Source organism: Entelurus aequoreus, linkage group LG12, assembly GCF_033978785.1.
Source record: "Entelurus aequoreus isolate RoL-2023_Sb linkage group LG12, RoL_Eaeq_v1.1, whole genome shotgun sequence".
Taxonomy (NCBI): domain Eukaryota; kingdom Metazoa; phylum Chordata; class Actinopteri; order Syngnathiformes; family Syngnathidae; genus Entelurus; species Entelurus aequoreus.
Window position 1 is genome coordinate 34911910 of NC_084742.1, and position 15163 is coordinate 34927072.

General features: G+C 42.1%; 1 protein-coding gene across 2 annotated transcripts; it reads right to left on the reverse strand.

The window, feature by feature from the left end:
• Nucleotides 1-944: 944 nt before the first annotated feature.
• LOC133662117 (cyclin-dependent kinase-like 2) lies at nucleotides 945-13413 on the reverse strand. 2 transcript variants are annotated; one of them, XM_062065822.1, is made up of 10 exons: nucleotides 13381-13413; nucleotides 9851-10024; nucleotides 9584-9778; nucleotides 9329-9513; nucleotides 9148-9260; nucleotides 8615-8740; nucleotides 3122-3261; nucleotides 2966-3054; nucleotides 1513-2905; nucleotides 945-1432 (listed from the first exon to the last, which is right to left on the reverse strand). In XM_062065822.1, exons 1-9 carry the CDS (start codon nucleotides 13396-13398, stop codon nucleotides 1846-1848), a joined length of 2100 nt encoding a protein of 699 aa, XP_061921806.1. In that variant the 5' UTR covers nucleotides 13399-13413; the 3' UTR covers nucleotides 945-1432; nucleotides 1513-1845. The 2 variants fall into 2 exon arrangements, with proteins under 2 accessions (XP_061921806.1, XP_061921807.1); XM_062065823.1 differs by lacking the exon at nucleotides 8615-8740 and having other exon boundaries at nucleotides 13217-13402.
• Nucleotides 13414-15163: the final 1750 nt, after the last annotated feature.

The window sequence follows — 15163 nt, forward strand, 5'->3', positions numbered from 1 at the left end:
GGCTACTGATAACGGTATACAGAGGGTGACTGGCATCATCCATGATGCTCACTAGTTTTTCCACAGTCCTCTTCTCTGCCACCGTCACCAGATGATGCAAACATAGGGACAAATGAAAGTGATTACGTCACCGCTTTAAATAAGTTGTCTGCGTTAGCGCTTATGATAACAATATCACTAATACTTGGTTAATATTCAAGTCAGGAAATGTAAATTGAGAATTATTGGCGCTTTTTCAATGGTTATTGGCTTTTATGGGCAGAATAGTAGAGCTCTCAGTGGCTTCGCTGTAAGTGGACTTTTATTTAATATTTACAATGCATTAAAAAAAGAAATCTATCCATCGTCATGTCTCTCATAATGATTGTTTTTGATAAATAAAAAATAAAAAATGCAGTTCCCCTTTAAAGAACACAAAGGACATAAAACACATTAAAGGAGGGCAGAGCTGATGCAACCAGCTGCCACTTCAGAAGAGCTATTTCTACATACAGCTACAAAACTAAAATACAAAAAATCAGTAATCTATACATGTTGCACACATACGATTGCACCATGCATAGACAAACAACAAAACAAAAAACAAATACACCATTTCAACACCCACATACACCGCGGTGGCCTTTGTGGTGCCCCACGCCAATGCTGTCTGCTGCCGTCAAGCCGGCTCGGCCATTGTCTGTGAAGTCACACCCAGCGAGCAGCTATAGTGGGATTAGTGTAAACCTATGGAAAGTAGAATCACTTTCCTCCAGTGATGATTCTCAGGAATTATTTGGAAATGTAATTGAATTTCACGTAAAAAATGGAATATGCATCAATCAGTGTGCTTTAAAGTTTCCTTTAATTCACTTTTTTTATTTTCAATTTTTAAATTAGGTTTTCAGAATATTTATTATGATTAAATAAATTAAAAAAACAAGGAACATGGGGTTTGCCTTATGTCTGGATTGTATAGTGACCTACATACATTATAGCTACACATTCTGTAGTCAGTGTGTGTGTCCTTGATCAAGAGATTAAAGTAGCACTTTCCTCAGAACCTTGCTGTATTTCCCTAAAAAAGAGGAGTGCATACTTTTGTTTTGTAAGATTAAACTCAGTGGACCACAAAAAGTGAAAATGTGCTCATATTTTTGTGTATTTCTGTAATGTCGTACATTCTCTCTCTCTGACCTCCAGCCGTGCTGAGCTCCTTACATCAGGGAAATTAACAGCTGACTTTCTTTTGGACACCGCACAGTCTCCACGGCTGTTCTTTTTGGAACAGTGTGTTAATGGGAATAAGCTTCTCGCCGCCACTTATGGGAGGAGATGTTTTGAACCATTGGGATGTGCACAGGTAGGATGTGCGAGCTGTGTCACCTGTGCTGCAAGTGTTCCCTGAGGTTGCTGAAGTGGCTGACAGTAAAAGCCACTGTGATGCCTCCACCTGTAACAAACAGTTTACATGAGAGCACTATCAATCACCATGGCAATAGTCTAATGTTTTTTTTAAAATCAGTTTCCGACCAGAGATTGTGTGCTTCAGGTTGGGATCTTCCTTCCAGACAACCGCTGTCAGCACGGCATGTCAAAGAAGGGATGAGAAGGGTGGGCATTAATGATGAAGGGGGTGGACCCGGGGAAGGGGTGGCGTCCACTTGAAGAGAATGAATAATAAATAAATAAATGGGTTATACTTGTATAGCACTTTTCTACCTTCAAGGTACTCAAAGCGCTTTGACAGTATTTCCACATTTACCCATTCACACACTGATGGCGGGAGCTGCCATGCAAGGCGCTAACCAGCAGCCATCAGAGGCAAAGGGTGAAGTGTCTTGCCCAAGGACACAACGGACGTGACTAGGAAGGTAGAAGGTGGGAATTGAACCCCAGTAACCAGCAACACTCCGATTGCTGGCACAGCCACTCTACCAACTTCGCCACGCGAAGCTGTGCATTATCAATGTTGGAGTAAAGGGCAAAGCTTTGAGTGGAAGACCTGGGATCTGGTGTCACAGTGACTGAAAGCGGATCCAAGATGGTGCATGCATTTGCTTTTGAGTAGTCCCTTATTTCTGGAAAGCTCCTGTTTGTCTTTCTGGCTTGTCCCGCCCAAAACCTGGAGCTGTTCTCTTTTTCTGAGCCTGCTATTGTTTTTTCAGTTTCCATTAACATGGCTTTAGGGTCTTCATTTAATAAGATGTTTACGGGTTGTGGGATTATAGGTGTTTGAGGTGCCTGAAGGTGACTTTGAGCAGCTTTGGTCAGCAGGTTTTGCTGCCTGACCGTCTTGTCTATTGAATATTCTTCCATAAATTCTGTAGTAGGTGAAAGGCACCTTAAAAGTCTGCAGACATTTTGTGAGGGTTTAGCTGAAGGAGGTTTGGCCGGTTCGGGATCGTCCTTCGTAACTTTGGGGCACACAGTGAGAGTCTTTGAAATGCCATTTGAGGAAGCTGTGTGCTGATTGGACGTTGGAACAACGTTTGAGGCGGTATTTGTTTGGTTAGAGGACAAGTCAAAGGTCTTTGTCACACCAGAAGCCCTGATGTGGTCTTTTGATTTAAGAACTGAATTGTGTCCTGCTCTATTTTTCATGGTGGCAGCCATCTTTACTCCATTATCCATACTCCTTGATCCTAATATTTTGGGGGCTTTGGTAGCATTGGGTTCCAATGTGTTCTGAATAGTTCCATACTGCTTTGAATGTTGCTTGCCTTTTGTTTTCACCACCTTCTCGTCTTCCTTCCTGATTTTTTTCTTGTCCTGCACATCTTTAATAGTCTTTTTAGAATATTTTCCTCTTCGACTTTGGTCATCAACTTGGTCTCTTTCTTGTTTTGAGGCTTTGCTGATCTTTGGGAGGATCGAGTTCTCTCTGTGCTGTTTATGGATACTGGCTCTCAGCTCATCCAAAAACCTGAGCGGACGGAGAATTACTCAGACTTTACTAGCATGTTTTCCAATGAGGCAGCATTACCTGACATGGAAGTCGTCGTGGGTGAACACCGAATGTCCCAGCAGCTCTGAACACCGAGCTCGTTTCTCCGGATCCATCTGGAGACATTCCTAGAAGATCACAGAGATGCTGGGATGAAGTTGAAAATGTGTCTGAGCAGGTGTCTGAATAGAATACCTGAGCCAGATTCAAAGCTTTTGATGACACCAGAGGAAAGTGCTGCTCTAGAGGCATTCTGCTGAAGTGTTCTGGCAGGCTAACGCCAGAAAATGTGGGGTTCTTGTGGAATAACTCCTGGTGATGAGCTGTCAGGTCATCTACAGAGACAAAGAGAAGAGTGTAAATTGCATAGTGTGAAACATAAATATCGGACTAATAATAATATAACAATAATACATTTATTTTGTAAAGTGCCTTTCAAGGCACTCAAGGTCGCCGTAAATCTCATAAAAACAAAAGCAGCATAACATTTTTTTTTTGTCTAAGGAACAATTTAAAAAACAAAGACACTTGTGTCAGGCATAGGCCTGCCTAAACAGGTGGGTTTTGTGGTAAGTTTTAAAAGTTATTATGGAGTCATTGTTCCGAATGTCGGGTGGGAGTGAGTTCCAGAGGCAAGGTGCAGAGCGGCTGAAGGCTCTTAACCCCATAGTAGACAGGTGGGCTAATGGGACGGTCACGTTTATGGAGGAGGAAGACCTGAGGGATCGGGTAGGAATATTGGTGTCAGACAGGTGTGGCGGGTGAGGTCATGGATAGCTTTGAATGTATGGAGGAGGATCTTGTAGTTGATGTGGTGTATGATGGGAGTTGGTGAAGAACAGGGGTGATGTGACTGATGACAGGAGCTCTGGTGATTATACGGGCATCAGCGTTCTGGACAAGTTTGAGTTTATGGAGGAGTTTGTAGGGGAGACCAAAGAGTAGAGAGCTGCAAAAATCCAGGATGGAAATGTCAAGAGAGTAAACCAGGATTGCAGCACTATTGGGACTCAGTGAAGGGCTGAGGCAGATGATGTTCGCCATCTCAGTCTGGCCGTTGGACTGAGGATGGTACCCTGATGATGGGCTTACAGTAGCTCCCAGTGATTTGCAAAAAACCCTCCAAGTCGCTGTTGACCTCTGTTGGACACCACATCCAGGGGAATGCCAAGATGAACAACATGCTGTACCAGCAGTTTAGCAGTCTCTAAGGAGGAAGGAAGGTTGCGAAGCGGGATGAAGTGTGTAAATTAAAAAAATCTGTCAATGATAGTAAGAACTGTTGTGAAGCGCCTTGAGGCCAGTAGTCCAGTTACAAAGTCCATAGCTATGTGGGATCACGGACGAGATGGGATGCAATAGTTTCCTAGACGTAGGAATAGGATCTCGCCTTAATCTTGGCGGGATCGGGCCTGAGTTGGCCCCCCTCCACAATAAACCCCAAAAACGGTACTAAAGATACATGTAATGTACATTTTTGAGCTTTAACAAATAATCAATTTGCTAACAATCTTTGAAGGACCAATTGTACATGCTGACGGTGTGACTGGATGGGTGGGGAGAAAATATGATTTTCGTCAAGATAAACAAAAACACTTGTTCACGAGTGAGGGAAGAGTGGATCGTGAGATCGACAGGCGGATCGGTGCGGCGTCTTCAGTAATGCGGACGCTGTATCAATCCGTTGTGGTGAAGAAGGAGCTGAGCCGGAAGGCAAAGCTCTCAATTTACCGGTCGATCTACGTTCCCATCCTCACCTATGGTCATGAGCTTTGGGTTATGACCGAAAGGACAAGATCACGGGTACAAGCGGCCGAAATGAGTTTCCTCCGCCGGGTGGCGGGGCTCTCCCTTAGAGATAGGGTGAGAAGCTCTGCCATCCGGGGGGAGCTCAAAGTAAAGCCGCTGCTCCTCCACATCGAGAGGAGCCAGATGAGGTGGTTCGGGCATCTGGTCAGGATGCCACCCGAACGCCTCTCTAGGGAGGTGTTTAGGGCACGTCCGACCGGTAGGAGGCCACGGGGAAGACCCAGGACACGTTGGGAAGACTATGTCTCCCGGCTGGCCTGGGAACGCCTCGGGATCCCCCGGGAAGAGCTGGACGAAGTGGCTGGGGAGAGGGAAGTCTGGGTTTCCCTGCTTAGGTTGCTGCCCCCGCGACCCAACCTCGGATAAGCGGAAGAAGATGGATGGATGGATGGATGGATAAACAAAAACAAACCTGCCAATCATATTACGCAACACATCGTTAATAAGACTCAAAAAAAAGCTGTGGCTTTGGTAAGGCCAAATGGCATGACACAATACTCAAAATGGCCTAATGGGGAATTAAAAGCTGTTTTCCATTAATCATCTGTACGAACATGCACCAGGTAATAGGCATAGCGTAGGTCTAATTTAGAGAAGATGACGGCATTGTGAAGTGGAGTGAAGGCCGAGTCAAGAAGGGGAAGAGGGTATTCGTTTCTGACAGTAATCTTGTTAAGAGCGCAGAAATCAATACAAGGACAAGTGAGCCATCGTTTTTCTTGACAAAAAAAAAATCCTGCCACTACCGGAGCGGACAAGGGCTATATGTGCCCTGTGACAAGTGAACATACTTGCCAACCTTGAGACCTCCGATTTCGGGAGGTGGGGTGGGGGGGTTGGGTGGGGCGGGGGGCGTGGTTAAGAGGGGAGGAGTATATTTACAGCTAGAATTCACCAAGTCAAGTATTTCATATATACAGTATATACATATATATATATATATATATATATATATATATATATATATATATATATATATATATATATATATATATATATATATATATATATATATATACTGTATATATATATATATGAAATACTTGAGTTATATATATATATATATACATATATATATATATATATATATACATATATATATATATAACTCAAGTATTTCATATATATATATATACAGTATATATATATATATGTATATATATATATATATATATACAGTATATATATATGTATATATATATATATATATGTATATATATATATATATATATATACAGTATATATATATATATATATATATATATATATATATATATATATATATATATATATACAGTATATATATATATATATATTTTATTATATATGTATATATATAAATAAAATAAATACTTGAATTTCAGTGTTCATTTATTTACCGGTACACTTATACACATATAACACTCATCTACTCATTGTTGTACTTGAAAGACTTGATCAAATAGTAATGAAAACACAGTTGTTCTACTAACTGTACTGTGCTTGCTGCTTACTAAAAAAAAACAACAACACTTACCTTTCACTATTTGAGTAGCCTTTGTTTTGCCATTTGCGTACTGGCGAGCGATCTCTGAATCCAGGAAATATCCTTCACAGATTTGTTGTAGACATCCACAAATGAGAACGGGATGTTGCTTCCAGCTGTCAGCATAGCCATCTTTGTCTCGGCATAAATTACACCCTCGGGACTCCATTTAACGAGGTGGCCCATAATACTGGGCTGGGACAGGTGCTGCGTTGCCGCCGCTTTGTGCTTCGCTGACCGTTCATGACTGAGTATATCCGTTCGGCCACCGTGTTCAATGGAGAAGTCTGATCTACAAAATTTACAGGCAGCATACCCCTTCCCCTTCGAACTGTCCTGGATAAACTGAAATTCTTGTTTCCATTCGTTTTGGAACTTACAAGCGTATTTCTTCATCTTACATGTCGTCGGGGTCGCCATGGCTGTATCTTCCTCATTCTTCTGTTTGAAGTACATGAAGCAAATTATATTCTTTCGGTACAGATGACAGGTCCGGTGAAACTGGGCGAGGTAACAAGGCTGATCGCAAATCGTGAGAATGACAAAAAGGGCTCCGGTTTGTGATTTTTAGCAATGACCAATCGATAATAGAACTATGACGTGGAAACCAGGTGAGACCAAGAACCACCGGAGACGAGCGAGACGGTATAACAAAAAAGCTGATAGTTTCCTGATGATTCCCAGCCAGAAGGAGGGATCCTGCCTGTGTCTGTCAGGTAATATTAGCTAGGTGCCCCCGTTAAAGGGAGCAAACAATTTTATGAGAAGCTAATCGAAACAGTGGGAATCTTAAAACGTCACAGTCAAAGAAGTTGTCGTCCTCCCCTGAGTCAATGAAGGCATAAAATGGGTAACGCCTCCCCAGATCAAGAAAGCGTAACTTCTAGTTGGAGACGTCCGACCACAGGAGAGGCAAACAAACTCCTCAAATGGATGTCGCCCGTTGATGAACGGTGTGGTTCGGCTTGCCGAAGTAAAGACACAACTTGAGACGCAGCCTCCGAGACCTCTCCTCTGTGGAAAGACTCCCAGCTGCATAGGTTCGACATCACAGGAAAGGTCTGATGCCGCCCTCTGGACACCGGATAGAGGCATGAGCAGCGCCAGAAGAGCATCTGGTGGAGGTGGACGAGACGGAAGAGGATGTGAAGGTAGTGCCACCCTTTGTTGATTCTCCCGTTCCCGCAGGCCTCCGTCCAGTCTGATGGTCAGGGCGATCAGCTCCTCCAAAGTCTTTGTCTCATCCCGAGTAGCTAACTCGTCCTGCAGACGGGAGCTGAGACTGCTCAAAAAGCTGCAGCGCGGGGCCTTCTCGTCCTAATGCGTAAGGGACGGCGTGGCGAAGTTGGTAGAGTGGCCGTGCCAGCAATCGGATGGTTGCTGGTTACTGGGGTTCAATCCCCACCTTCTACCATCCTAGTCACGTCCGTTGTGTCCTTGGGCAAGACACTTCACCCTTGCTCCTGATGGGTGCTGGTAGCGCCTTGCATGGCAGCTCCCTCCATCAGTGTGTGAATGTGTGTGTGAATGGGGAAATACTGTCAAAGCGCTTTGAGTACCTTGAAGGTAGAAAAGCGCTATACAAGTATAACCCATTTATCATTTTATAAGGTAATGGAGTGGTCTGTCACTGACGCCGCCCCTTGGCGAATGGAGAGGAGACGAAGATCGGCCTCCCGTTCTCTCATCAGTTGGTCAAAAACCTCTCTCATCTGCGTGAGGAACAGGGATAAGTCCTCCCGCATCGCCAGCTGGCAGCGCGGCCAGAAAGGAGGCTCAGCACTTGCTGTATGCCACTCGAGCAGAGTGTATGAGGTAGGTAGTGGCTTGCTGAGAAAAAACCAAGTGAGCATTGGTGAATAAACAGTCCACAAAGTCCAAAATCTCCACCAAATCTGGCGGAAGGAGGAATGTTGGGTTCCCGTAGGGGAAAATTAGGCTGGGGAAGCATGGGCGTGACTGCTGTTGCCGTTCGAGCCTGCTCTTCATGAGTGTGGCGAGCATGAAGCTCTTTTAGCAGTCTGACCATCTCGTCCAATATCTGCTCATGACGAGAAATTGTTTGTCTGTGAGCCCGGAGCGTACAAATAATCTCCTTCTGTTTTGTGGAATCCATATTACTGACTGGCTGATTTCTGTCACGCTTGGTGATACTCTGTAAGAGGCTATCAGATCCCAAGATGCAGAACACAAGCAGGAATAAGAACAAAAAGTGTCTTTATTGCTCAAGACAGGGATAAAGAGCAACACTTAAGTAAATAAAAAACTACGGTACATAAAAACAGGAACAAAAAATTGCACCGCAAAAAATACTGCAACAGGTAAAATATGATAATCAAGAACCGAGTGGCTACCTGAGCCAGGAGGAAGACTATACAGGGCACGAAGGTGAAAGGTCGACAGGAACTGGAATTGAGGAGAAGAATCCAGAGCATGAATCTGAGGTCCTGTGTCACGAAGAGTAATCAGCCAGTGCCTTCCTGCCCGTACAGGTGTGATTAAATAGGCCTGTTAATTACGCACACCTGCAGCACCCCCTGTTAATTAAGGCCTGCTCAGGGAGTGGTTAGGTCTGTAACACAAAACAAAGGGGCGGTAACAAAGAAAAACACAAGACTCAAAGGAAAAACCAATGAACTGCTCCAAACACTGAACACCTAAATGGTCTTACCGCCCAAACAAAAAGTGACAAACAAGTGGATGTAATTGCTGTCACAATAGCGTTTGACAGAGTGACACCTGAGCGTCAGACCAATTCCAAAATATGAACTTTGAAGTGGGTGGGAAAGTCAATATATTGTTTGATATCAAAACATTAATTATTTTGTAAGTGAATGATTAGTGATGTACATATGAATATTTTAATCACCTTGCGAACTGTACTTACCGAATAACCTTACAATGTGGTATATTTGGTCGAGGTCTGAATCTCCAGGAAAGAGAGGCTGGCCTGTCAGCATCTCGACGAGCAAGCAGCCCGCAGCCCACACATCTACTGGTCTGCACACAACACAAATGTCAAAAACTCCATTCACGATCAGCCTCCATGTATACACACTATCACATACTTGCTGTACTTGGTGTCCCCCACCAGCAGTTCAGGGGCTCGGTACCAACGCGTGGCCACGTAGTCAGTGTAGGCTGTGCCCCTGGTAGGGGAGGCCACGGTGCGCGCCAGGCCAAAGTCGCACAATTTGACAACACCTCCCCTAGAGATAAGAACATTCTCAGGTTTGATGTCACGGTGGATGACCTGCGGAGGAATTGAAGTAGAACTTTATCAGATGTTACCGCATTGGGACTCATTCTTTTCATTGTCTCACATTCTGCTGGTGGCAGAAGGCGACTCCCCTGAGGACCTGAAAGAAGCACTGCCGGCAGGTGTTCAGGTCCAGTCCGAGGATATTTTGCTCCAAATAATCCAGGAGAGTTCGCTCAACAAACTCAAAGACCAGATACCAGTGGCGGCGACGCTGCCAGACGTCTAGAAGATTTACCAGGTTGTCGTGGTGTAGTTTCTTAATGACGACAATAGACAAGGAACTATTGTTATACTCTACGAACGATTGGAAAGTTAGATGGACAGTTACCCTGAGCAGCTGGATCTCCCTCTGAGCGATCTTCCTCACTGCAATGTCCTCATCAGAGTCCAGGAACTTTTTGATGGCAACCAGGCGGCCTGAGATGCGATGGCGGCACTTGAGCACCGTGCCATAACTGCCCTTCCCGACCAGACCTAGAAATTCATAACGCTCCATGTCACCCTGAAGATAAACGGACCAAGTGTTGTTAAATTACCTTGATGGTAAGCAGACGCTTGCAGAAGCTTGTGGATGGCTACCAAAAGCGCCTTATTGCAGTGAAACTTGCCAAGGGACATGTAACCAAATATTAACATTGCTGTATGTATACTTTTGACCCAGCAGATTTGGTCACATTTTCAGTAGACCCATAATAAATTCATAAAAGAACCAAACTTCATGAATGCTTTTTGTGACCAACAAGTATGTGCTCCAATCACTCTATCACAACAAAATAAGAGTTGTAGAAATGATTGGAAACTCAAGACAGCCATGACATTATGTATGTATGTAAACTTTTGATCGCGACTGTATGTTTATCCAAAATGCAAAAATGTGTGGTTATCTGTGTGATAACAAATTGAACAGGAAGCAGCATTTTAGCTTTTCCTTTGCGTTTAGCATGTTTTTAGCACAACGGTAACATATTTTTTCAGCAGGAGTCCTATTGTCGTTTTAAAAAAGTGTCATTAAATAGTTGTTCAACTTTTGTTTCAGAAATGAAAATAGAAAAAATGGCCCGGAATTTGTTTTTGATGACCTTAAAATGTTTAGCAACAATAAATTGCATTTACAACTGCACTTTATGTATTATTCATTTAGAAATAATTCTTTTTTTGTTGTTGTTATCCACTTTAAAATGCACATGATGGTAGCCTTTCATCATGTTCTATTACTGTATATTGTTCAACAATGACTGTTTGAATGAAAGGTTATTTTTTTCTTCTCGTCATAAACGACACATCAAAATCACATGTTTATTGTCATTGGTACACATTAGTCCCCCTGTGAACATCACACAGACGTTATTAGAAAAGCTAGGCCAGGTTAGCAGCTGGCAGGCTGATAACTATCAGGATAGTGACTTACAAAACTTACCGAGCGAGGGATGTCTTGTTTTCATCAATAACCACCAGAGGAACATTGATTGGAGCTGCAGAACTGGTCTGTTTGTCTTATCTCTGTGCTTGCCTGTGACCATTGACTACCAAATGGTTGCTATGGTAACCACTGTTCTTTTTCTTTTAGCTTACTGGCAGGTAGCAGCCGTGACTTAAAAAATACTTTATAGTGTATGCAACACGGGCTCTTATATGTACCAACTTAATTACTACTACATATTTCTAACATGATTCAATTTAAAAGACTGTTTAAAAAAGAAGTACTGAAGAAGTACGAGGAGGAAAGAAAGTGATGCCCTCAGCACAGAGCGATGGGAGAGAGGTGTAAGGTCAGAGAGTGTTTGGGCCCGTGCGTGTGTGTTTGTGTTGCAGTGACGTGCGGTGAGGTTCATGGCTGGTGAGGCACTGACTTAATCACAGTCAGATTTACAAACATGTGAACCCTAAAGAGTATCTTATTCACCATTTGATTGGCAGCAGTTAACGGGTTATGTTACAATAATGTTCGTGTTGGAGGAGTTGTGAATGAATGAAATATGAAATCCGTGCTGCAGTCTGCAGGTGTACCTAATGTTGTGGCCCTGCAGTCATTCACAACTCCTCCAACACAAACATTATTGTTTTTGCACTTTTTGGCTTCTTATTGAATAACTTTTTTAAATAGATTCAATCTTGCACGTGGAAAGTTTAAGTGTGGGCTTTAGTTGATATAACACTCCCGTCAGGGGGTGCATTCTATGGCGGGGGTGCATTCTCTACCACCAGGAGGCGGGATTACTCCGAGCCTCAGCCAGTGTGTCTTTTGCAGCCGTTTTATGATTGCTCAGCACAAGAAATACTTACACACATACAGTTGTTGACAAAATACACTGTACATTATATACCTCAGCTAACTAAACTATGGAAATGTATAATATAGTTCATATAGCAATACGGTCTCACTGCACAGCAGGCCAGCAGTTAGCCGAGTCCGCAATCCATGCTGAGGCACAACGCAGTGACGTGCCTCAACTGGCTGCTGATCACCGCACCGTCTCTTCTCAGTATTTGAACACCAAATGTGAAAATTCAGCGATTTTGAATAAAAATAATCTAAAACTGGTGAAGTTAAATGGAAAATAACGTTATAGTATAATCACTGGATACATATAACAATTTAATACATTTTTTTTCTTTTTACATTTTTTTTCTTTCCATGATGGCACTTGAGGCCCCGCCTCACCTGCCTCCACTGACTGCACGTCACTGGTGTGTTGTCTCATCTTGTCTTGTCTCATAGTAACAGTGTTAACATACTTGTTGTTAGTGTACAGGAGCTTGTTTTGTTTTTGTTTGTATAGTATTGTTCTTGTATTATATTGTTTATGTTAAATGTGGAATGAGTGAGAGGGGTTGGGATATTATAAGCATCTGCTTCATCCAACCCCTTTTCAAGCCTTGCATAAATGTCTCTGCCAAAATATTAAAAAAAAAAGTGTGTTATTGTATTGTGCAGGTTTGAAATAAATACTTCAATCAATTCAATCAAATACTACAAGTAAAATATGTATAAAAACATGTGTATATACATTTAAAATCCCACATACATACATGTAGACTGCTCGGTGAGCACTATTAATCTACTCTCCCATTGTTCCAAATAAGTCCATCCATCCATCCATTTCCTACCGCTTGTCCCCTTCGGGGTCCTCCATTTTCAATTTAGCATCCAACCACTACGCACATGAAAGCTGTCACGCCAAATTTCTTCCCCCTACAAAAACCTTCCCTCCTCCATTTACTTCCGGGGCTGCGTCCAATAAAATCACAAAGTTGCCGGGGGTCCTTGACCGGCACGCGACTGTCCTGTTTCGCACCTGTACAAAAAAAAAAAAAAAACGATTTCTTCAGATTCCAGCAGCTGTCAAAGACGAAGTATCCTTCCAGCGACGGGCAGTCAAAGCCGAAGTGCTATCGATCGCTGTCAATGACGTAAGAGGAAACATGACCACCGAAGTAAATGGGGGGGGGGGGGGGGGGGGCGGGGGCGGTTTGTAGGAAATTGGCGTGACAAGGCCATGTGTTTATCAGCCACACTTTCGATTATTTTTATAACATTAAATTGTAATAAAATACAAGTAAGCTTAATTTACTGTAAATGTAAATATGACGTGAAATATAGAAAATAATCTATGAATTTTAATTTGGAAAATAATTGTATTGAATGTATTTGTAGTTTCCTAATGAAGCCTTAGCTTGACGCTCCTCCACTTACTCCGGCTCCCGCTCGCTGCGGCAACAACAATAGAACAACTCCAGACGCTCCTCTTCGTTTTGTGTATCGTTTACTTGTGAACTTAATCATTCAAAAATGTCAAAAACTAACGATGTGGAAGAAACAATGTATAAGTTAGTAAGTGTGGCTCCATTCCACCATACCTGACCGACATTACCCATAATACCCTGCGTCCAAACTCATTACCACACAGATCCTTCCGCCATAAATGCAATTAAAGAGTTACAGTACATTCTTCACTGTATTAAAGCAGTATAAGATAGTATGTTATCAAATTATTCAAACAAATGTAATAATTATAAATAAAGGGTGCCTTATAATTACTCTAAGCATGTAAACATACATTTTCATATTATTCAAAAATAAAGTAAATAATCCCCTTTTGGCTGAATATACATAAAGCACTTTCCATAAAATGTAAATTAACTGAAATAGCATTTAGGCTTCTACAGTATTTATGTCACGACTGCAGAACTGCATTGGAAAAAAACATGAAATAAAAACACAGGCAACACGATGTAGGTTAGCAAATATATTTAAATATAATATTTATTTTCATTGTAGCACAATGACAAAATGGCATTACATTTGACTCTTATTTCAACCAACAAGCAGCAACTTCACGCTTGTTGGAATTAAACATTTTACTGAAAAAAAAAAAAACAACAATCTGGAATGACTTCCTCCTCCAACAGCTTAATGGCATCATGCAAACCCTAGAACCATCAACAGACACGTTCCTCTCATTCTTTGTTAGGAATCCATAGTGTGGAACGCTGTACAACATACACAAACGTCCAACACGTCTCTTAGCCAAACCTCAGTATCCCTCATTAAAAAGTCTTCTTACAAGCGGTGACTGTCAACAAAAAACACTTTTGTAACATGTATGGTTTAGTCACAGCACTGCCAGTTAGTCAAACAACATCAGGGCACATAAAAACAACAATATATTGGCATTAAATAAATTAATTATATCAAATTAACACAGTGGTTGATACTCAAAATACATATTTACATCTTAAAATAAAATGGAAAAGAAACACGTAAAACAGTCTTTAAGCACAAATGACATTTAATCACTAAAATATTCGCCTCTCAGTTTCCATTTGTTAATACCTATTTTAAGTTGATATGTACTTGCTGTGGAAAAATCAACACATGACATCATTTCACTGATATGTTGTTCTGCTATGTGCCTCATCGTCGACGTCTGGGTTACCATGGATACCGCGAAGCTGCAGGGGGGGCGCGACAACATCACAAACAAGAGCGGGGAGAGTTTGCAATTTTGTGTGCAAAGAAGAAGAGTGAACGAGCACACGAGGTGTTGCAAAACAGAATCGGAAGAAACAAAAGTCACAGACGTTACAATTGCACACTCACACAAAAGGCTGCCGTAAAAAAACAAAGCATGTACGAGAAATGGAAGGTGAAGTAATAATGACAAAGATGGCCGCCTCAATCCAAAACTGAAGACCAAAAGTTTACATGTGAGATACATGCTGCATTCAAGAACACTGGGAAATCTGACAACTCCAGTGTGCATCTAGGAAATATGCACTGGAAGACTCTTCAAGAGTTAATTTATTTTTAAAGGGGATTCTTTATTGTCAGTAAGTAAGATGTTTCCGACTTACCAACGGGCTCTTGAATGCAGCTGTATGCCACACCCAAGTTAGTAATAATAGTAGTATAGTAGTTTGAAGTGCTATTTGGAACACTGACAGCATGTGAGCAAATAAGCGGGCATGCTCCACTTTTTGGATAGTGGGAGTTCATTAGGGGCATATCACCAAGTAGTAAACTCATGCTGAACAAAGATATCAACTTCTTTTTCAACCTTAACTGCAATGCAACATGCTGCCCCCTTCCTGGTTTCACCAAGATAAGTCAAATGATATGATGAATTAGCGCATGATCTTA